General features: G+C 48.5%; 1 protein-coding gene across 5 annotated transcripts in view; it reads left to right on the top strand.

The window, feature by feature from the left end:
* The window catches only part of GARNL3 (GTPase activating Rap/RanGAP domain like 3), a 310,087-nt gene that overhangs the window by 253,219 nt on the left and 32,743 nt on the right, over positions 1-24,125 (top strand). For all 5 annotated transcript variants that reach the window (XM_088453568.1, XM_088453567.1, XM_088453566.1 and 2 more), the window contains 5 exons: positions 847-962; positions 4,089-4,193; positions 5,551-5,625; positions 8,118-8,229; positions 16,858-16,956. In XM_088453568.1, the coding sequence (XP_088309694.1) occupies positions 847-962; positions 4,089-4,193; positions 5,551-5,625; positions 8,118-8,229; positions 16,858-16,956 (507 nt within the window). The remainder of the gene's footprint in view (positions 1-846; positions 963-4,088; positions 4,194-5,550; positions 5,626-8,117; positions 8,230-16,857; positions 16,957-24,125) is intronic.

The following is a 24,125-nucleotide window of genomic DNA, read 5'->3' as shown; positions in this document are numbered from 1 at the left end:
GGCGTCAGACAAGTTTGTTAAATGTTTGATCTAAACAATTTGTTCAAACAACAGTTTTTGTCCATTTTCCGGCGTTTGGGAGCAAATTGCTGATTGTCATTTACTTTCATCCCTTACCAGATTTTCATTCCAACCAATCATCTAGTTGGCTGGTTGGACAGAAAATCTTTACGTGTGTACCCAGCTCTCGTGTTTCATCCAAGACGGCGAAAGCTAACAAAATAACAAAAATATTATATGCATTATAAAGTTCCAGGGCAGATATTATTCTGAAAACATATGTACAGAATCCTACTTTTTGTGGCGTTAGGAAGGTGGACAGAAAGGGCGATAGCATAGTGTTCCTTGGTGGTGTTTAAAAAAACAAAATGATTTTTTATTTTAAGTCTTGTCATCTCAATTTAGAAAACCCCATCAATTTGTACATTTCTGGTAGCTTTTATTTGCCGTGATAGGAGAATTCAGACTAATGATTTTTTCTGAAAATTCAAGTTCTTCTAAAAAAAGAAATAAATATATATATATATAATTTGTGGGGGGGATGGGGTGTATTCGTAAGATACAATGGGCGATGTTAATTTTGGTGTGAGACTGGCCCAAAAAGTTGCAAAGTAGGCTGAGGCCAGGGGTGAGGGAAGCCTCATTGGCACCCGTCCCCATAGGCACTGTGGAGGCGGCCATTTTGAGACGTAGCTCTTCAGTGCCCAATGCCATAACTCATCATAATGTAATGAAATAACGAATATCTCTGTAGCCTGTGTGTGTCAGTGAAGGCTAAACTATTGTTGGTGAGGGTCAAACATTTATTTTTCCATGTCATCTTTCATAATATCCTTCATGGCGCAGTAATAAATGGCGAGAAGGCGACTCTTGAAACGCAGACCTTCGCGCAGAAGAGGCAGCGGACGCTGGACATGTTGATCCGCTCGCTATACCAGGATCTCATGCCTGATTTACACAAGGTAATCCTGACTTCAGATTGTTTCCCGTTACTGTTGTGAAATATTCTGAGTGAGTGTAGCCAACACTGCAATCTGTCAGAAGATATTTATATACGGAACATCTGCTGAGTGCTCGTCATCCAGCCAATGTTCCAGCTCGTCGTATTCATCCCTCTGTTATCTCGGCATCTATTGTCCTCCGTACGCCCCGAGTCAGTGTCTTTTATTCCTTCGCAAGCGGCACACTGAGTTATATTCCACGACTTGTGTATATGGGTATATTCCTCTGTCTGTACATACCCATACAAAGGACCGGCCATGTCATCCTATAGCGTACAGTCCCACGTACTGACAGTATATTGCTGTGTGCTGCTTCTGGATACGTACATTTACATTGTATTGTGCTTCTGACATGTCTTGTTACACTGTAACTATGTATATTCCTTGTCTGGCAATGCCGACACTTTGCAGCACATTAAAAATAAAAGCTAAAGATAATACTAATTTATTGGGGGGTCCTTTCATGTGCTCCAAGTCACAACCTCCATGAATTATCATATTAAATAAAGAATAACTGGGATTTATCCCCGAGAAGGTTAGAGTGTGTGTGTGTGTGTGTGTATATATATATATATATATATATATATATATATATATATACACACACACACAAATATCTGATAACTCTAGTACGGTAGTTGTTACAGATGGGAGTATTTATTATTTCACCATCACATATTGGCCACTAGGGGGCACTGTTTTAATGAATTCTGTGGCTGCCATTTGATTTGACAGTGATGCCGTTGACACTAATGAGTATATATACATATCTATATATGGATATGCAAGGAATTATGTTGCTCACACAGAATTACTTGTATACATTGGTATTAGTGATATTTCCTAGACTTATAAAGTATTACTAAAAGCAATTTACAAACAGCGTCTGTTCCTTTTGAGCTACCATGGAGCTGTCTGTGAGCGCAGTTCCCGAATCTACTACTGAGAAAGAGAAGTGTCTCTTTAAACCGTTAACAAAATGTTTCCACCAGCCCCATACATCAAGCACAGCGTATGACATTAATAGGCGACCTGTGATGAAACGCCGCTGTCATTCCTGGGCCTGGCTCTGACGGCTATAACCGTAATCATTATCCAGAAATAGACCTCATCCGTGTTGTTGGGCCGGCATTAGCAGCGATTTGCAGAGTTCTTGCTGGTAATTACCACCCTCACCAGACGGGGATCATTTACCGAACAGACAGTGAAATGCTGCTGAGCTTCATTTCCCATGATGCTCAGCGAGGTACCATATCCAGGGACAGATTAATGGTGATATGGATCTGAAAATGATGATGGGACTATTTTCACTGACCAAAATTGCCCAAAATTGATGCAGTTCACCAAATACTATATAACAGTGCATTTTTTTCAATGTTTCTCCCCAGTAATTTTCTTAATTTTCTTAGTCCAGGTCCTGTGGCAATCCTATTATACATGTACAGTACAAAGCTATAAAGCTGGACTTCCCTACTCTATTCCTCAGGTCCCCCAACTCTGGTTCTCAACTCAGTCCAACACTGAGAAGCGAACTACATACTATCTTCAAGTTCCCTAACAACAGTCCTTAGGTTCCCCAACTCTAGTCCTATTGTCAACTCTAGTCCTATTGTCTCCCAACTTTGGTCCTCAGGTCTGCCAAATTAAGTGTTCAAAACACCAACCGTGGGCCTAAAATCCTCAACCCATGTCCTTAGGTACCACGACCCTTGTCCTCAAGTCCCCCAACTCTGGTACTCCGCTCACGCCAATTCTGGTCCTCCTGTCCCCCAACACTGAGAAACTAACTACATCCCGTCTTCAGGTCTCCTAACAACAGTCCTTAGGTTCCTCAACTCTAGAACTATTGTCTCCCAACTTTGGTCCTCAGGTCTGCCAAATTGAGTGTTCAAGACACCAACCATGGTCCAAACATCCTCAACCCTAGTCCTCAGGTTCCCCAACCCTAGTCCTCAGGTTCCCCAACCCTAGTCCTCAGGTTCCCCAACCCTAATCCTCAAGTTCCCCAACCCATGTCCTCAGGTTCCCCAACCCTAGTGCTCAGGTTTCCCAATCCTTATGCTCAGACTCCCCAACCATGGTCCGCATGTCCTCCAACGCCAGTCCGCAGGACCTCAGTAGGACATTTGGCATAGTGGAGTATAAGATATAAAACAGGTGCCACAGTGGGTAACTAGATGTGGAACAAGTTTGGCATCATGGGGCATAATTTTGAACCGATAGCAGGATGGTAATTAGATGTGGAACAGGTGGCAAAGCAGGATATTGTCATAATATGGCATTAGATGTGTAACTTAGGGGGCCATTAGATCTGGAACAGCAATCTTCTGATTTTTATTATTATTCTTGATTTGGAATCAGTATGAATGACCGCCAGCAGTGGAAATCCCGACAGGGGATTTAGGTAAGTATCACTAACCCTCCCTTAGGGGTGCCTAACCCTAACCTCCCACACCCCCCCTAGTGCCTAACACCCCCCCCCCAAGGGCCTAAACCTTACCCCCCCTTCCCCAAGCCTAACTCTCCCGGGGGGGGTGCTATCCCTAAGTCCCCCACGGAGCCCCTAACCTAACTCTTTTTCCCCGTGGCCGTCGACCGGCTTACCTTCGATCGGTATGCCGGGCTCCCGGCGTAGGTATAATGACAGGAGTCGGGATTTCGACGCCTGTCATTAGTACCCTGCTGGGATTTGACAGTCGGGAAGCTGGTGGTCGGCGTTTAGACAGTCGGCTTCCTGACTGCATCCCCCTGATTTATATAGCGCCACAAGGTGTCCGCAGCGCCTTACACAGTACATAATCAAGAACAGTATTACCACAAAAAAACAAAAAGTGACTTACAGTACAAAACATAGGGGAACATGCTTATAATCATTGCTGCATCATCAGTCATTATACCCAAATGGGCAGCGGGACGGCTGAACCCAAAGACCTGGTGCTGCTGTTGGCAGTGAGAAGATGATGATATAAGTGAGGGAAGGGAAAGCACAAGTGGGCAGAGGGCCCTGCTCGCAAGAGCTTACAGTCTAAAGAATTTCATTGTATCAAGGTCATGTTGCTGAAATTGTACATGTAATGATATTTCTAGAACATGCTAAACAGAAGATCGTTCAGTGACGTCTTGCCGGAATCGCCTAAATCTGCCAGGAAGAAAGAAGAAGCTCGGCAGGCAGAGTTCGTCAGGATTGGCCAGGTCTGTGTCACATGGCACTTATGGTGGGAATGCTGGTATTGGGGTCTTACGCCCATCCAGCCGTATCATGTGACCTGTGCTGAACGCTCTGTTATAAATCCAGTGGCGCAGGCACAGATCACAGCAGCCATTCTGCGCTCTCCCGCAGCAGCAAACATTGTTATTTCAGTGCCAGCTGGACTAAATTTGTGGCGCATTGTCCTTTATAATACGGAAGCGGAAATGTCGGAATAAACACACACGCTCTGCTTCCATTGCTGCGATCCATGGGCCTGATTCAGCAAGGATCGCTATTGCAATCGCGTACGCAGATTGACGATTATTGCACATGCGTATGCATCACAGAGCACGTGCGCGAATGCTTCACGGAGATTACGCAGAGCAAACGCAGAGTGATTGACGGGAAAAGAGCTTTTGGGGGTGGTGACTGGGGGTGGGGGTGGGGGGTGGTCTGAGAAACGCAGGCGTGGCAGTGTGTTTCAACGCCGTTACAGAGGCGTGCATGAATTAGCCATTGCGATGCTATACGCAGCCTGAGTGCTCACTGCGTACAGGAAAGTCAGCAATTTATAAGTGAGGTCTGAGCTGCCGTAATTGTGCGAGAGGCTCCGATGTGCTTCGATGTTACCGATGTTTTGGGTGGATTGCACGGTATTATCAGTATATATCTGTAGGACCCCATCACACATATATGCAGTTATAATGCGCGTTATATGGGTTCAGCAATAATCCTCATTCCTGTAGTTACAGCACATGTGCTCGTTGTCTTTCTATGGTCTGGAAGTGCCCATAGCAACCAATCAGATCCTAGCTTTCATGTTCTAGACCGTACTTGGTAAATTCCAGCTAGGAGCTGATTGGTTGCTATGGGCAACATCACTACCTGTCCTCTGTAGACGGTTTGATACATCTCCCCCAATATGCCCTCACAATTTTGGATACGGGAACTGCTGACGCTTTTGGTCCTTGCCGCTGATTGGACGGCTGGAGATGGGCTATTAATGAGGCGCCGTCGCATATCGCCAGGATATTGTGTCCCCGCCATTCTGCTACTTGCAGAAGAGATTTACTGCTCACACACCTGTTATTGTGCTGCAGTATACTAGTCATTATTTTACTCCCTGCGTTATAGTTCTCAGCTAACGGCACTGCCGGTATAGAGAACACAGGAGTCAGTGCTGTCTTTGCTGCCTATGAACAATCAGGAAATGACTGAATGTTTCAGGCACAGAAATACAATGTATTGTGGTCAGTGGGTTCTGGAATGTAGAGAAAGGAATATATAACGACAGGGGACTATAATAGTAGCCGGATTATCACTCTTTGCCTCTTTTTTATTATTTTTGTTTTGTTTTAGGCGCTCAAGTTGAAGACAATTGTGCGGGGAGACGCTCCTACAAGTCTGGCCACAACGGGGCTGTGCAGGAAAGAGGTTAGAACTTTCCATTGCCCGCCTAATTACTATTTACTGCAGGTGGTGAGACTATGTATAACATGTCTCCTGTGCGTACAGGCCAGGTGCAGGAGGCTGTACATATATCATGTCCCCAGTGCACAGCAGGGTACTGGCCAGGTGCAGGAGGCTGTATATATAACATGTCCCCAGTGCACAGCAGGGTACCGGCCAGGTGCAGGAGGCTGTATATATATCATGTCCCCAGTGTACAGCAGGGTACAGGCCAGGTGCAGGAGGCTGTATAAATATCATGTCCCCAGTGCACAGCAGGGTACAGGCCAGGTGCAGGAGGCTGTACATATATCATGTCCCCAGTGCACAGCAGGGTACAGGCCAGGTGCAGGAGGCTGTACATATATCATGTCCCCAGTGCACAGCAGGGTACCGGCCAGGTGCAGGAGGCTGTACATATATCATGTCCCCAGTGTACAGCAGGGTACAGGCCAGGTGCAGGAGGCTGTATATATATCATGTCCCCAGTGCACAGCAGGGTACCGGCCAGGTGCAGGAGGCTGTGTATATATAACATGTCCCCAGTGCACAGCAGGGTACCGGCCAGGTGCAGGAGGCTGTACATATATCATGTCCCCAGTGTACAGCAGGGTACAGGCCAGGTGCAGGAGGCTGTATATATATCATGTCCCCAGTGCACAGCAGGGTACCGGCCAGGTGCAGGAGGCTGTATATATATCATGTCCCCAGTGCACAGCAGGGTACAGGCCAGGTGCAGGAGGCTGTATATATATCATGTCCCCAGTGCACAGCAGGGTACCGGCCAGGTGCAGGAGGCTGTATATATATCATGTCCCCAGTGCACAGCAGGGTACCGGCCAGGTGCAGGTGGCTGTACATATATCATGTCCCCAGTGCACAGCAGGTTACCGGCCAGGTGCAGGAGGCTGTATATATATCATGTCCCCAGTGTACAGCAGGGTACAGGCCAGGTGCAGGAGGCTGTATATATATCATGTCCCCAGTGCACAGCAGGGTACAGGCCAGGTGCAGGAGGCTGTATATATATCATGTCCCCAGTGTACAGCGGGGTACAGGCCAGGTGCAGGAGGCTGTATATATATCATGTCCCCAGTGTACAGCAGGGTACCGGCCAGGTGCAGGAGGTTGTACATATATCATGTCCCCAGTGCACAGCAGGGTACAGGCCAGGTGCAGGAGGCTGTATATATATCATGACCCCAGTGCACAGCGGGGTACAGGCCAGGTGCAGGAGGCTGTATATATATCATGTCCCCAGTGTACAGCGGGGTACCGGCCAGGTGCAGGAGGTTGTACATATATCATGTCCCCAGTGTACAGCAGGGTACCGGCCAGGTGCAGGAGGCTGTACATATATCATGTCCCAGTGTACAGCAGGGTACCGGCCAGGTGCAGGAGGTTGTACATATATCATGTCCCCAGTGTACAGCAGGGTACCGGCCAGGTGCAGGAGGCTGTACATATATCATGTCCCAGTGTACAGCAGGGTACCGGCCAGGTGCAGGAGGCTGTATATATATCATGTCCCCAGTGTACAGCAGGGTACCGGCCAGGTGCAGGAGGCTGTATATATATCATGTCCCAGTGTACAGCAGGGTACAGGCCAGGTGCAGGAGGCTGTATATATATCATGTCTCCAGTGCACAGCAGGGTACCGGCCAGGTGCAGGAGGCTGTATATATAACATATCCCCAGTGCACAGCAGGGTACCGGCCAGGTGCAGGTGGCTGTACATATATCATGTCCCCAGTTTACAGCAGGGTACCGGCCAGGTGCAGGAGGCTGTATATATACCATGTCCCCAGTGTACAGCAGGGTACCGGCCAGGTGCAGGAGGCTGTATATATATCATGTCCCAGTGTACAGCAGGGTACCGGCCAGGTGCAGGAGGCTGTATATATATCATGTCCCCAGTGCACAGCGGATTACAGGCCAGGTGCAGGAGGCTGTATATATATCATGTCCCCAGTGCACAGCGGGGTACAGGCCAGGTGCAGGAGGCTGTATATATATCATGTCCCCAGTGCACAGCAGGGTACAGGCCAGGTGCAGGAGGCTGTATATATATCATGTCCCCAGTGCACAACGGGGTACCGGCCAGGTGCAGGAGGCTGTATATATATCATGTCCCCAGTGCACAGCGGGGTACAGGCCAGGTGCAGGAGGCTGTATATATATCATGTCCCCAGTGCACAGCGGGGTACAGGCCAGGTGCAGGAGGCTGTATATATATCATGTCCCCAGTGCACAGCAGGGTACAGGCCAGGTGCAGGAGGCTGTATATATATCATGTCCCCAGTGCACAACGGGGTACCGGCCAGGTGCAGGAGGCTGTACATATATCATGTCCCCAGTGCACAGCAGAGTACCGGCCAGGTGCAGGAGGCTGTATATATATCATGTCCTATATATATATTGGTATTGAAATAACAATATTTGGTCCTTATACACGCACCCTGTATTTTGTTTCTCAGCCCTGGGAGTCCCAGTGTTTCTGTAACAGTTTTGTCCATGAAGCTATCGGTGGAGATTCCTGGGGGCCGGCGCTGTTGGCATCCACAGACTCCGGGGTGTTGCTAATAGAAGGTACGTTTTTATCATTGTGTATATAATCCCTCATTGGTGACATCACAAGATGTCCTGGAATAAAGTGTCACATGTGGGAAGCACATAAACACCGGCTCTGTCCTCCCAGCTTCACCGTCCCTGGAGTTCCATCAGAGACGACGTTTGTTTATAGTAATTCCATTATGTAGTCGTGATGGCGGCGAAGGCCTGACGTGTCCTCCCTTCCCCCAAATAGCCACAGCATGTCATCTGTACTGCGGCTTAGGGGGCACTGCTAGCAATCTCGCGGCGCGAATACGTAGAACAGATCCTGCGCATGCACAGATCAAAAACCATCGGAGATGTATGCAAACTATCCGGTGTGCGCTTTTTAAATAACTGGGAATAAATTGAATTGTGCTAGTATAATTTTTATTTTAACTACTAACCAGCCCAAGAGGAATACAGAATGCAAAATACAAAGAAGGGAGCGATTCTAAAGGTAAGTACATAGAGCATCCCCCCGTTCCTGGCTCCCCAAACTGCCCTGGAGTAATCTCCGGCCATATCTGGTTTCCTTACTCCCAAACAGCAAATCCGATATGAATATAAAGATTATTTATCACTCAGCAGAGAGAACGCCATTGCAGTAGGAAAGCGTACGGCTTAGAACAATCTATTTCTATAATAAACCTGCAAGAGGGTCTTCGGGGACTATTCAGAGACTGCTCCTCCGAGGCAGAGGAGGAAGATCTCGCCAATCTCATTAGAGCCGCGCTGCTTCTTATTGATTCATTTATTTCAACAGTTTTATTAATGTAATGTGCAGAGCGCCAATTATGGTCTATTTTTAGCTGCACGGCTACAAATTAGCAATCCGGTAATACAGCAGCAGCCTGCGAACGCCTGGAAGGGAATACAATCAGAATAATTGTGGTGGTCTCCTCTGACACAATGTCAGACGTGGGGGTAATGTTGACACTGTCCACTTGATAATGGCCCTTTCTCCTGTGAGCTGTCAGCCTTTCCTTCATCAAGGTGATTCTTACAAAGCCTGCAGGAAAAATGTATTTTATCTTATGGTATTAGGATCTACAGGGGGGAGAGGAAAATCATTACTAACTCCTTGAGGTGATCAAACAGGATTATACAACTTGTGATCAGACTGTTAGGACCTGGTTTGGAGTGAGACTTTACCCAGGAAAAGACCCTGTGATAACGGGCATCCTAAAACCTAACTGTGCATGTGAGAGCAGACACCCCGATACCTGACTGTGCATGTGAGAGCAGACACCCCGATACCTGACTGTGCATGTGAGAGCTGACACCTCGATACCTGACTGTGCATGTGAGAGCTGACACCTCGATACCTGACTGTGCATGTGAGAGCTGACACCCCGATACCTGACTGTGCATGTGAGAGCTGACACCCCGATACCTGACTGTGCATGTGAGAGCTGACACCCCGATACCTGACTGTGCATGTGAGAGCTGACACCCCGATACCTGACTGTGCATGTGAGAGCTGACACCCCGATACCTGACTGTGCATGTGAGAGCTGACACCCCGATACCTGACTGTGCATGTGAGAGCAGACACCCCGATACCTGACTGTGCATGTGAGAGCTGACACCCCGATACCTGACTGTGCATGTGAGAGCTGACACCCCGATACCTGACTGTGCATGTGAGAGCTGACACCCCGATACCTGACTGTGCATGTGAGAGCTGACACCCCGATACCTGACTGTGCATGTGAGAGCTGACACCCCGATACCTGACTGTGCATGTGAGAGCTGACACCCCGATACCTGACTGTGCATGTGAGAGCTGACACCCCGATACCTGACTGTGCATGTGAGAGCTGACACCCCGATACCTGACTGTGCATGTGAGAGCAGACACTCCGATACCTGAGCGTGCATGTGAGAGCAGACACTCCGATACCTGAGCGTGCATGTGACAGCAGACACCCCGATACCTGAGCGTGCATGTGAGAGCAGACACCCCGATACCTGACTGTGCATGTGAGAGCAGACACCCCGATACCTGACTGTGCATGTGAGAGCAGACACTCCGATACCTGAGCGTGCATGTGACAGCAGACACCCCGATACCTGAGCGTGCATGTGAGAGCAGACACCCCGATACCTGACTGTGCATGTGAGAGCAGACACCCCGATACCAGACTGTGCATGTGAGAGCAGACACCCCGATACCTGACTGTGCATGTGAGAGCTGACACCCCGATACCTGACTGTGCATGTGAGAGCTGACACCCCGATACCTGACTGTGCATGTGAGAGCTGACACCCCGATACCTGATTGTGCATGTGAGAGCTGACACCCCGATACCTGAGCGTGCATGTGAGAGCAGACACCCCGATACCTGACTGTGCATGTGAGAGCAGACACCCCGATACCTGACTGTGCATGTGAGAGCAGACACCCCGATACCTGACTGTGCATGTGAGAGCAGACACCCCGATACCTGACTGTGCATGTGAGAGCAGACTCCCCGATACCTGAGCGTGCATGTGAGAGCTGACACCCCGATACCTGACTGTGCATGTGAGAGCTGACACCCCGATACCTGACTGTGCATGTGAGAGCTGACACCCCGATACCTGACTGTGCATGTGAGAGCTGACACCCCGATACCTGACTGTGCATGTGAGAGCAGACACCCCGATACCTGAGCGTGCATGTGAGAACTGACACCCCGATACCTGACTATCCCATCACTCTCCTCTCCTGTCTCTTATCTCTCTTCTGTCTTATGGTTCTTTCACACCTTCTCTCCTGTCTCTTATCTCTCTCTCCTCTCTCATGTCTCTCTCACACCTTCTCTCCTGTCTCTTATCTCTCTCTCCTCTCTCATGTCTCTCTTACACCTTCTCTCCTGTCTCTTATCTCTCTCTCCTCTCTCATGTCTCTCTCACACCTTCTCTTCTGTGTCTCTCTCTCCTGTCTCATGTCTCTCACACCTTCTCTCCTGTGTGTCTCTCTCCTGTCTCTTCTCTCTCACACCTTCTCTCCTGTGTCTCTCTCTCCTCTCTCATGTCTCTCTCACACCTTCTCTCCTGTGTCTCTCTCCTCTGTCTCATGTCTCTCTCACACCTTCTCTCCTGTGTCTCTCTCTCCTGTCTCATGTCTCTCTCACACCTTCTCTCCTGTCTCTTATCTCTCTCTCCTCTCTCATGTTTCTCTCACACCTTCTCTCCTGTCTCTTATCTCTCTCTCCTCTGTCTCTTCTCTCTCACACCTTCTCTCCTGTGTCTCTCTCTCCTGTCTCTTCTCTCTCACACCTTCTCTCCTGTGTCTCTCTCTCCTCTCTCATGTCTCTCTCACACCTTCTCTCCTGTCTCTCCTGTCTCTCCTCTCTCACACCTTCTCTCCTGTGTCTCTCTCCTGTCTCATGTCTCTCTCACACCTTCTCTCCTGTGTCTCTCTCTCCTCTCTCATGTCTCTCTCACACCTTCTCTCCTGTCTCTTATCTATCTCTCCTCTGTCTCTTCTCTCTCACACCTTCTCTCCTGTGTCTCTCTCTCCTGTCTCTTCTCTCTCACACCTTCTCTCCTGTGTCTCTCTCTCCTGTCTCTCTCACACCTTCTCTCCTGTGTCTCTCTCCTCTGTCTCATGTCTCTCACACCTTCTCTCCTGTCTCTTATCTCCTGTCTTTTCTCTCTCACACCTTCTCTCCTGTGTCTCTCTCTCCTGTCTCTTCTCTCTCACACCGTCTCTCCTGTGTCTCTCTCCTGTCTCTTATCTCTCTCCTGTCTTTTCTCCTGCGTCTCTCTCTCCTGTCTCTTCTCTCTCACACCTTCTCTCCTGTGTCTCTCTCTCTGTCTCATGTCTCTCTCACACCTTCTCTCCTGTGTCTCTCTCTCCTGTCTCTTCTCTCACACCTTCTCTGCTGTGTCTCTCTCTCTGTCTCATGTCTCTCTCACACCTTCTCTCCTGTGTCTCTCTCTCCTGTGTCTCTCTCTCCTGTCTCTTATCTCTCTCTCCTCTCTCATGTCTCTCTCACACCTTCTCTCCTGTGTCTCTCTCTCCTGTCTCTCTCACACCTTCTCTCCTGTGTCTCTCTCCTCTGTCTCATGTCTCTCTCACACCTTCTCTCCTGTCTCTTCTCTCTCACACCTTCTCTCCTGTCTCTTATCTATCTCTCCTCTGTCTCTTCTCTCTCACACCTTCTCTCCTGTGTCTCTCTCCTGTCTCTTCTCTCTCACACCTTCTCTCCTGTGTCTCTCTCTCCTGTCTCTCTCACACCTTCTCTCCTGTGTCTCTCTCCTCTGTCTCATGTCTCTCTCACACCTTCTCTCCTGTGTCTCTCTCTCCTCTCTCATGTCTCTCTCACACCTTCTCTCCTGTCTCTTATCTATCTCTCCTCTGTCTCTTCTCTCTCACACCTTCTCTCCTGTGTCTCTCTCTCCTGTCTCTTCTCTCTCACACCTTCTCTCCTGTGTCTCTCTCTCCTGTCTCTCTCACACCTTCTCTCCTGTGTCTCTCTCCTCTGTCTCATGTCTCTCTCACACCTTCTCTCCTGTATCTCTCTCTCCTGTCTCTTCTCTCTCACACCTTCTCTCCTGTGTCTCTCTCTCCTGTCTCTCTCACACCTTCTCTCCTGTGTCTCTCTCCTCTGTCTCATGTCTCTCTCACACCTTCTCTCCTGTGTCTCTCTCTCCTCTCTCATGTCTCTCTCACACCTTCTCTCCTGTCTCTTATCTATCTCTCCTCTGTCTCTTCTCTCTCACACCTTCTCTCCTGTGTCTCTCTCTCCTGTCTCTTCTCTCTCACACCTTCTCTCCTGTGTCTCTCTCTCCTGTCTCTCTCACACCTTCTCTCCTGTGTCTCTCTCCTCTGTCTCATGTCTCTCTCACACCTTCTCTCCTGTATCTCTCTCTCCTCTCTCATGTTTCTCTCACACCTTCTCTCCTGTGTCTCTCTCTCCTGTCTCTTCTCTCACACCTTCTCTGCTGTGTCTCTCTCTCTGTCTCATGTCTCTCTCACACCTTCTCTCCTGTGTCTCTCTTATCTCTCTCTCCTCTCTCATGTCTCTCTCACACCTTCTCTCCTGTGTCTCTCTCTCCTGTCTCTTCTCTCACACCTTCTCTGCTGTGTCTCTCTCTCTGTCTCATGTCTCTCTCACACCTTCTCTCCTGTGTCTCTCTCTCCTGTGTCTCTCTCTCCTGTCTCTTATCTCTCTCTCATGTCTCTCTCACACCTTCTCTCCTGTCTCTCCTGTCTCTCCTCTCTCACACTTTCTCTCCTGTGTCTCTCTCCTGTCTCATGTCTCTCTCACACCTTCTCTCCTGTGTCTCTCTCTCCTCTCTCATGTCTCTCTCACACCTTCTCTCCTGTCTCTTATCTATCTCTCCTCTGTCTCTTCTCTCTCACACCTTCTCTCCTGTGTCTCTCTCTCCTGTCTCTTCTCTCTCACACCTTCTCTCCTGTGTCTCTCTCTCCTGTCTCTCTCACACCTTCTCTCCTGTGTCTCTCTCCTCTGTCTCATGTCTCTCTCACACCTTCTCTCCTGTGTCTCTCTCTCCTGTCTCTTCTCTCTCACACCTTCTCTCCTGTGTCTCTCTCTCCTGTCTCTCTCACACCTTCTCTCCTGTGTCTCTCTCCTCTGTCTCATGTCTCTCTCACACCTTCTCTCCTGTGTCTCTCTCTCCTCTCTCATGTCTCTCTCACACCTTCTCTCCTGTCTCTTATCTATCTCTCCTCTGTCTCTTCTCTCTCACACCTTCTCTCCTGTGTCTCTCTCTCCTGTCTCTTCTCTCTCACACCTTCTCTCCTGTGTCTCTCTCTCCTGTCTCTCTCACACCTTCTCTCCTGTGTCTCTCTCCTCTGTCTCATGTCTCTCTCACACCTTCTCTCCTGTATCTCTCTCTCCTCTCTCATGTTTCTCTCACACCTTCTCTCCTGTCTCTTATCTATCTCTCCTCTGTCTCTTCTCTCTCACACCTTCTCTCCTGTGTCTCTCTCTCCTGTCTCTTCTCTCTCACACCTTCTCTCCTGTGTCTCTCTCTCCTGTCTCTTCTCTCTCACACCTTCTCTCCTGTGTCTCTCTCTCCTGTCTCTTCTCTCTCACACCTTCTCTCCTGTGTCTCTCTCTCCTGTCTCTCTCACACCTTCTCTCCTGTGTCTCTCTCCTCTGTCTCATGTCTCTCTCACACCTTCTCTCCTGTATCTCTCTCTCCTCTCTCATGTTTCTCTCACACCTTCTCTCCTGTCTCTTATCTATCTCTCCTCTGTCTCTTCTCTCTCACACCTTCTCTCCTGTGTCTCTCTCTCCTGTCTCTTCTCTCTCACACCTTCTCTCCTGTGTCTCTCTCTCCTGTCTCTTCTCTCTCACACCTTCTCTCCTGTGTCTCTCTCTCCTGTGTCTCTCTCACACCTTCTCTCCTGTGTCTCTCTCTCCTGTCTCTTCTCTCTCACACCTTCTCTCCTGTGTCTCTCTCTCCTGTCTCTCTCACACCTTCTCTCCTGTGTCTCTCTCCTCTGTCTCATGTCTCTCTCACACCTTCTCTCCTGTATCTCTCTCTCCTCTCTCATGTTTCTCTCACACCTTCTCTCCTGTCTCTTATCTATCTCTCCTCTGTCTCTTCTCTCTCACACCTTCTCTCCTGTGTCTCTCTCTCCTGTCTCTTCTCTCTCACACCTTCTCTCCTGTGTCTCTCTCTCCTGTCTCTTCTCTCTCACACCTTCTCTCCTGTGTCTCTCTCTCCTGTGTCTCTCTCCTGTCTCTTCTCTCTCACACCTTCTCTCCTGTGTCTCTTCTCTCTCTCACCTTCTCTCCTGTGTCTCTCTCCTGTGTCTCTCTCCTGTCTCTTCTCTCTCACACCTTCTCTCCTGTGTCTCTTCTCTCTCTCACCTTCTCTCCTGTGTCTCTCTCTCCTGTCTCTTCTCTCTCACACCTTCTCGCCTGTCTCTTCTCTCCTGTGTCTCTCTCTCCTGTGTCTCTCTCTCCTGTGTCTCTCTCTCCTGTGTCTCTCTCTCCTGTGTCTCTCTCTCTGTAAGGAGCCCATCCCTGCAATGTGCACGGAGAGCGGTCAGGGCTGCTACGCATGCACAGGATCCCTCCGCCGGCTAATTATGCGCTGTGTAGCCCACAGATAGCGTTAGCTGCGGGGGCCGATATGGGGAATGCATCACATTGCGGATGTTAGTAAATTTGGCAGCATCGCATCCCCCATAGAAACCTATGGGGGAAGCGGCTGCCAGCGGTAATGGAGGTATCACAGAAGGTATCTGAGATACGTACAGCAGTCTCTCCTTCATACATCTAGGGGAGACCTAATATTTGCCATTAACCCCCAGAAAACTGGTGTATTTGGTGATTATACGTCAAATATAGAATGATAAATGCGCCCCTCTACCTCTCTATCAGCTTCTATATTTTCTCTGTTCTATTGTCTATTTCCTAATGTCACAACAGTTTTATAACTGCTATAACAACGTTTAAAACATTATATAAAAAACAATTTCAGTCCCCCCCCCCCCCCCCTAGTTACAATGTAAATTGGTAATAATGCTTCCTAGACAGGTATGTATTATGATAAACCGGTATATAATGCCATAAACAGCTATGTGATACCTTAACCAGCAACATGATACTATAAACAGTAATATGATGCCATAAATAGGTATATAATGCCATAATCAGCAATATGATACCATAATCAGCTATGTAATACCCTAAACAGCAACATAATACCATAAACAGCAGTGCACTAGCATAAACAGCAATGTATTATAATAAGCAGCATTGTGAAACCATAAATAGGTATATAATACCATAAACAATAATATGATACTATAAACTGCTATATGATACAATAAACAGGAGCATTGTACCGTACGCAGTTAATTACAACAATAAACAGTTCTATACAACCATAAACAGCCATATATTAGCATAAACAGCTATATGATACCATAAACTGGAGTATGGTACCATAAACAGTTCTATACAACCATAAACCGTTTTATACAACCATAAACAGCTATATAATACCATAAACAGATATGTAATACCATAAACAGCAATATGATACCGTAAACAGCAATATAATACCACAAACAGCAATATAATACCATAAACAGCCATATATTAGCATAAACAGCTATATGATACCATAAACTGGAGTATGGTACCATAAACAGTTCTATACAACCATAAACCATTTTATACAACCATAAACAGCTATATAATACCATAAACAGATATGTAATACCATAAACAGCAATATGATACCGTAAACAGCAATATAATACCACAAACAGCAATATAATACCATAAACAGCCATATATTAGCATAAACAGCTATATGATACCATAAACTGGAGTATGGTACCATAAACAGTTCTATACAACCATAAACCATTTTATACAACCATAAACAGCTATATAATACCATAAACAGATATGTAATACCACAAACAGCAATATAATACCACAAACAGCAATATAATACCACAAACAGCAATATAATACCACAAACAGCCATATATTAGCATAAGCAGCTATATGATACCATAAACAGTAATATATTATCATAAACAGTAATATGATACCACAAACAGCAATATGATACCATTTATAGGAATATAATACCATAACCAGCGATATGATAACTCTCTTGTGTGTTGCGTTGCAGATGGACAGCCAGCGATCGCTGTATTTGATAAGTCGCTGCAGATCAAACAGATCCACGTGCTGGAAATCCTAGATCTCCTGATAGCGCGAGCCGACAAAGGTGAGATGGTGACGCCCTGTTGTATCAGGGTGGTGATAATGACGTGTCTCCCCCCCGGGTACAGCTGCTCCCTCCTCTGAGAGATACTTTGTTACTGTGTAAGAACCTGCAAATATTCCACCATTTCTTATGATGGTTGTCAGTCCAGCTCCTAATTCTGCTGTCCCTGCCCTCTGCGCCAAATTCTGGCCACCCGTATCCCCTTTAGAGTGTAAGCTCATAGGAACAGGGCCCTCTCTCCTTGGTCTCCTCTACATAAATATGCTACTGCTCGCTGTAATTATGTGTCTGTGTGACTTTATATACTGCCTGTGCTTATAGTCCTTGTTGTCAGACTAAATAAAAGATAATAAGAAGAGCAATAGTTTGACATCTAGGACCTGATTCTGAGCTGCAGGTATAGCGGGCGCAAGTGTGGACATTCGCGGCAGCCAGATCTACAACCATATGCCAGTGCCGGTATCCGTAGGTCATTATGTGGAAGGCTAAGCCGCCTACTGCTTGTCTGCTGACAGTGGCGACTATCACCATCGGTACCGGGACTTACACCTACGCCAATGCTGGGGGCAAAGGGTCAGTCTCATCTTCATCTGCAAGCCGCAAACAAGCATGGACATCGGGCTGCGTATCCATGACACCACCACAAGGATGGATCTGTTCCGCGTGACCGCACGGTGGCCACCCAGAAACTCCCATTTCACGCTGAGAATGCACAAAGGGGATGATTATGAGTTGGACGCAGGGAAAGCATTGGGCACAAGTGCCCAATTTGTTCCCTCTACACGTGTCCGGATGATTATCGTCAGGGGGTGGGCGTTTCTGGGTGATAACTGTGAGGCGTGGCAAACAGGTGGGGTGTCGTGGGAGTGTCGGTATCAGTGATTGTTTTGCAGTTCCATTGACACTGGTGGACATGGTCCTTCGGACACTCTGCACCTGCCATTGGGACCTGCAATGTCCGATAGCATGGCGCGATCTTTGTGCGCACATCGTCAGATTCACGCTACTGAATAGTACGCCCGCTGGACATGGCATTACCATAAAGACGCAGATTGGCTACTGTAGCTGCGTCCACCTCTGAATCACCCCAGAGCCTCCGTCCACGGGCGTATGCATCTAGAAGTTATATAGGACCTCGTGTAATAGGGTGCTCGCCCCACAGTGCCTCCGTCAACGGGTGTATGCATCTAGAAGTTATATAGGACCACGTGTAATAGGGTGCTCGTCCCACAGTGCCTCCGTCCACTGGCATATTCATCTAGAAGTTATATAGGACCACGTGTAATAGGGTGCTTACCCCCAGTGACTCCGTCCACAGGCATATGCATCTAGAAGTTATATAGGACCGTATGTAATAGGGTGATCACCCCCAGTGCCTCCGTCCTCAGACATATGCATCTAGAAGTTATATAGGACCGTATGTAATAGGGTGCTCCCCCCCAGTGCCTCCGTCCATGGGTGTATACATCTAGAAGTTATATAGGACCACGTGTAATAGGGTGCTCACCCCCAGTGCCTCCGTCCACAGGCGTATGCATCTAGAAGTTATATAGAACCATGTGTAATAGGGTGATCACCCCCAGTGCCTCTGTCCTCAGACATATGCACCTAGAAGTTATATAGGACCACGTGTAATAGGGTGCTCACCCCCAGTGCTTCCGTCCTCGGGTGTATGCATTTTGAAGTTCTATAGGACCATATGTAATAGGGTGCTCACCCCCAGTGCCTCCGTCTAAGGGTGTATACATCTAGAGGTTATATAGGACCACGTGCAATAGGGTGCTCATCCCCAGTGCCTCCGTCCACTGACGTTTTCATCTAGAAGTTATATAGGACCGTATGTAATAGGGTGATCACCCCCAGTGCCTCCGTCCACGGGTGTATGCATTTTGAAGTTATATAGGACCATGTGTAATAGGGTGCTCCCCCCCAGTGCCTCCGTCCATGGGTGTATACATCTAGAAGTTATATAGGACCACGTGTAATAGGGTGCTCACCCCCAGTGCTTCCGTCCACTGGCGTATTCATCTAAAAGTTATATAGGACCACGTGTAATAGGGTGCTCATCCCCAGTGCCTCCGTCCACTGACGTTTTCATCTAGAAGTTATATAGGACCACATGTAACAGGGTGCTCGCCCCCAGTGCCTCCGTCCACGGGTGTATGCATTTTGAAGTTATATAGGACCATGTGTAATAGGGTGCTCACCCCCAGTGCCTCCGGCCACAGGCGTATTAATGTAGAAGTTATATAGGGCCATGTGTAATAGGGTGGGGGATTCTGAAAGTCCTGAGAGCTCCGCTAGCTATCAGGCAAATTTAAAGCGGCAATGTATAGCAAGGCAAAACGTACCGGCTTTTGCCGTACTAAATTTACTAACTTGCCAAACTCTCAGGGCTTTCAGAATCCACAGGCGTGGCCCTATATAACTTCTACATTAATACGCCTGTGGACGGAGGCACTGGGGGTGAGCACCCTATTACATGTGGCCCCTGGACAGAGAAATAAGTCTCTCTGCTGACTGAATTCTGTCCAGGGGTTTTTCTGAACAGCGATAGAAAGTACGTATATACCTTTACTTAGAGCAATATGGTCCCTCAGACATGTATGAAGTCAGTGGCGTCCTGTCCGCAGCCAATGAGTCTGTTGTAGAGTTTTATCTGTGCTGAGCACTTTCGCAGTGAGGAGAGGAGAGGGCAGTAGGTGCATTAGGCCGTACAGCTCGTCAAGACCTCTGTCACCAAACCCCAGTCTCTCGTGGCCACCGCTACTATCCACGGGCTACACCCCTTTGCCTGCGAGAAAACTGTGACTGGTGATCTAGATCCCAAGCCCTGCTAGAGGGAGACTGAAGGGGTTGGGGCCACGGGAGCCGGCTCCAGCCAGCATGCTGGGACGAAGTTCAGCTCCGATCTGCGGCTTCTGATTATAATGACGCCATTTGGAGCTGAAGTGACATCTGGTGTCGTCTGGAAACACCATCACTGCTAAAGTAATTGTCAGCGAGTGCAATTGTTACTCATTAGTACTCCAGAGGGAAGTGAATGGCGCGCTCGGCCCTGAGTGAATAATGAATATATTTAATATTTCCTCCCGTCGGTGGTGAGTGCTTCGGGAAGATGAACTGGTGGAGGTGAAGGAGCACTCTGGGAATATTAAGGACAGGGAAGAATTGTCATTCTCCTAATTTATCACCTCCTCCGTCTCATATGATTTATTAAACGTACTGTGCGTAGGAAGCTGCACCTCACGTATTAATAATTACAGAGATTATTCTTATGCGCTATTGTGTCTCTGGGCGTCCGTGGGCGCCGGCAGCTCAGGGGTGACGGCTGAGCTACATTCATGAGACTGTGTTTCCCCGTCTTTATAACTTTATTATTCCCGATCATTTTTATGTATGTAATTCTGCAGGAGATGAGATGCGCGTTTCATGTGTCCAGGACATACGTGCCCACCCTCCCGATTCAGCCGGAAGCCTCCCAAAAATCGTGTGCCGCTCCCGGCCTCTCTTAAAGGCCGGCGACCGCTGACCCGTCCAGCCCCCCCCCCCAGGACGCAGTGAGAATAAAACCCCCGCAGTGAAGGCAGCCGGTGACACGATTCACACATCGTCAAAATTAGGCGATTCCGTGTCCACACGCCTGCTCCGCCCCATTGCCGGGTGATATCCCCAAGCCATGCCCCCTCTACCGCACCACGCCCCGCTGCTTGTCCGACCTGGCTGTCCCCTCACGGAGAGGCTGCCAGAATGTCGGCAAGCTTGGTCCAGGAGCATAAAAAAAATGCAGGATCACTGTGAGCGGCTTCTAATTTTCAGTTATGCAATGAGTGTGGGGAGAACAAGCTGTAGCCAGTCAGATCACTGGAAATTTCACAGCAGCACAGAGTATATCAGGAGATGAGTGATGTGTTAGTGAGGACAGGGCTGCATGTGACAGGGGCAGTGACATGATGTGAGGAGGGGAATGGAGGCTTCAGGAAGCCACAGACTGAGAGTTATATAGTGGAAGGAGCAGTGTCCCCAGCAGCACAGAGTATATCAGGAGATGAGTGATGTGTTAGTGAGGACAGGGCTGCATGTGACAGGGGCAGTGACATGATGTGAGGAGGGGAATGGGGGCAGCAGGAAGCCAGAGACAGAGTTATATAGTGGCAGGAGCAGGGTCCCCAGCAGCACAGAGTATATCAGGAGATGAGTGATGTGTTAGTGAGGACAGGGCTGCATGTGACAGGGGCAGTGACATGATGTGAGGAGGGGAATGGAGGCAGCAGGAAGCCACAGACTGAGAGTTATATAGTGTGAGGAGCAGGGTCCCCAGCAGCACAGAGTATATCAGGAGATGAGTGGTGTGTTAGTGAGGACAGGGCTGCATGTGACAGGGGCAGTGACATGATGTGAGGAGGGGAATGGGGGCAGCAGGAAGCCACAGACTGAGAGTTATATAGTGGGAGGAGCAGGGTCCCCAGCAGCACAGAGTATATCAGGAGATGAGTGGTGTGTTAGTGAGGACAGGGCTGCATGTGACAGGGGCAGTGACATGATGTGAGGAGGGGAATGGAGGCAGCAGGAAGCCACAGACTGAGAGTTATATAGTGGGAGGAGCAGGGTCCCCAGCAGCACAGAGTATATCAGGAGATGAGTGACGTGTTAGTAAGGACAGGGCTGCATGTGACAGGGGCAGTGACATGATGTGAGGAGGGGAATGGAGGCAGCAGGAAGCCACAGACAGAGTTATATAGTGGGAGGAGCAGGGTCCCCAGCAGCACAGAGTATATCAGGAGATGAGTGACGTGTTAGTAAGGACAGGGCTGCATGTGACAGGGGCAGTGACATGATGTGAGGAGGGGAATGGAGGCAGCAAGAAGCCAGAGACATAGTTATATAGTGGGAGGAGCAGGGTCCCCAGCAGCACAGAGTATATCAGGAGATGAGTGATGTGTCAGTGAGGACAGGGCTGCATGTGACAGGGGCAGTGTCATGATGTGAGGAGGGGAATGGAGGCAGCAAGAAGCCAGAGACATAGTTATATAGTGGGAGGAGCAGGGTCCCCAGCAGCACAGAGTATATCAGGAGATGAGTGATGTGTTAGTGAGGACAGGGCTGCATGTGACAGAGGCAGTGACAGGATGTGAGGAGGGGAATGGAGGCAGCAGGAAGCCACAGACTGAGAGTTATATAGTGGGAGGAGCAGGGTCCCCAGCAGCACAGAGTATATCAGGAGATGAGTGATGTGTTAGTGAGGACAGGGCTGCATGTGACAGGGGCAGTGTCATGATGTGAGGAGGGGAATGGAGGCAGCAGGACGCCACAGACAGAGTTATATAGTGGGAGGAGCAGGGTCCCCAGCAGCACAGAGTATATCAGGAGATGAGTGACGTGTTAGTAAGGACAGGGCTGCATGTGACAGGGGCAGTGACATGATGTGAGGAGGGGAATGGAGGCAGCAAGAAGCCAGAGACATAGTTATATAGTGGGAGGAGCAGGGTCCCCAGCAGCACAGAGTATATCAGGAGATGAGTGATGTGTTAATGAGGACAAATAGCCACTAGTAATATTCTTCATCTGCCTAAACATTCTAAACATGGACATATCTCAAATATTTAACGAATTTTATGAAGAGACTGCCACCATGTAGAGTATTTTGGTATGCATTCGGCATCCCGACGGTTACATTACCGGTGCCAGAATATCGACACCGGTCAGAATCCCGACCGCTGGGATGCTGAAGGTAAGTAACGGGGTTGGGGGAAGGGTAGGTTTAGGTGTTATGGTAAGCCACTAGGGGGAGGGTTAGGCACTAAGGGGGCAGAGTTAGGTTTAGGGTGTGAGGAGGTTAGGTTCAGGCACTAGGGGGGGAGGTTAGGTTTAGGGGTTAGGGTTAGGCACTAAAGGGGGGAGGGTTATTTTTAGGGTGTGGGGAGGGGGAGGTTAGGTTTAGGGGTTAGGGTTAGGCACTAGGGGGAGGGTTATGGGGGGCATCCACTACAAGATCTGAAAACGACTGCACGATTACGACATTGTAATCGTGCAGTCGTTTGTCAGTCGTGTGTGTGATGTGCCTGCACTGAGCGAGCAGACGTTCAGTGCAGGGTCATCCATCATCTGGAAACATGCTGAGCCTGACGATATCGCCAGGTTGACCAGCATGTTTGCACGATGATAGATGTCTAAAAGACCAAATTTTCAAACGATTTTATCGTTCAATCGTTCAACTTTATCGTCTAGTGGATACCCCCCTTTAGGCACTAAGGGGGGAGGGTTAGGTTTAGGTTGTGGGGAGGGTTCAGGCACTAGGGGGGAGGTTAGGCACTAAGGGAGGAGGGTTAGGTTTAGGGTGTGGGGAGGGGGAGGTTCAGGCACTAGGGGGGAGGTTAGGGATAAGGCACCAAAGAGGGAGGGTTAGGATACCGACCAACAAGTGTCTGTATGTTAACCCGATTCCAGTATTTTATATTTCCACTGGACCAGCCGATCTAAAATACAAATATCCTATCTCCTAAAGCTGCCATAATCAGTTACAGACATATATATCAGAGCTGAAGATATATGACAGAGGGTTGGGACCATGGAGGAAGCCATTTTCCTTCTCACATTACTTCCCCTTGAAGGACACTACAGAGGAACCACCGGTGTCCCGGCTGCTCTGTGGACTTATGAAGGCCGACACTAACCATAGATATGTCAGATAATTGTCTTAGAATAAGGAATGCTTTTCACTTCATTATAACGTATAACATGTATGTGTCTCTTGAACATACATGTTATAAATAAGTTTTAGAGAATAGATAGGGCAATGGCGTTATTAATACATAGGATCATTACATATAATCCCATGTGCGACTTGAATCGCAGTGTCGCCTCTTCCTGCCCTTGGCGTGTAGACTGCAGTGTAACATCGATACGGTGACGTATACAGCAAGGAGAGCGACGTACAGCGTATAACTGAGATTTATGTACAGGCGATAGATGTCCCTGCTCTAGAGAGCGGCAGAGATCCTGTAAATGTGCGAGACGTGCGCAATTGTTGGTGTGGCTGGCGCCCCACCTATGTGATACAACATAGAGATACGTATCAGGAGCCACCGATGTCTACACGAGCAGTTAATGAGATTACAGCGCAAAGGTAAAGAAGATTAAAGAGACGTATTTGATGTTGCGGTGACTTT

This window comes from Taudactylus pleione, unplaced genomic scaffold (genome assembly GCF_031769625.1).
Source record: "Taudactylus pleione unplaced genomic scaffold, aTauple2 ptg000583l, whole genome shotgun sequence".
Taxonomy (NCBI): domain Eukaryota; kingdom Metazoa; phylum Chordata; class Amphibia; order Anura; family Myobatrachidae; genus Taudactylus; species Taudactylus pleione.
Note: the sequence above shows the minus strand (reverse complement) of the source record. Positions and strands in the feature narration are given on the sequence as shown.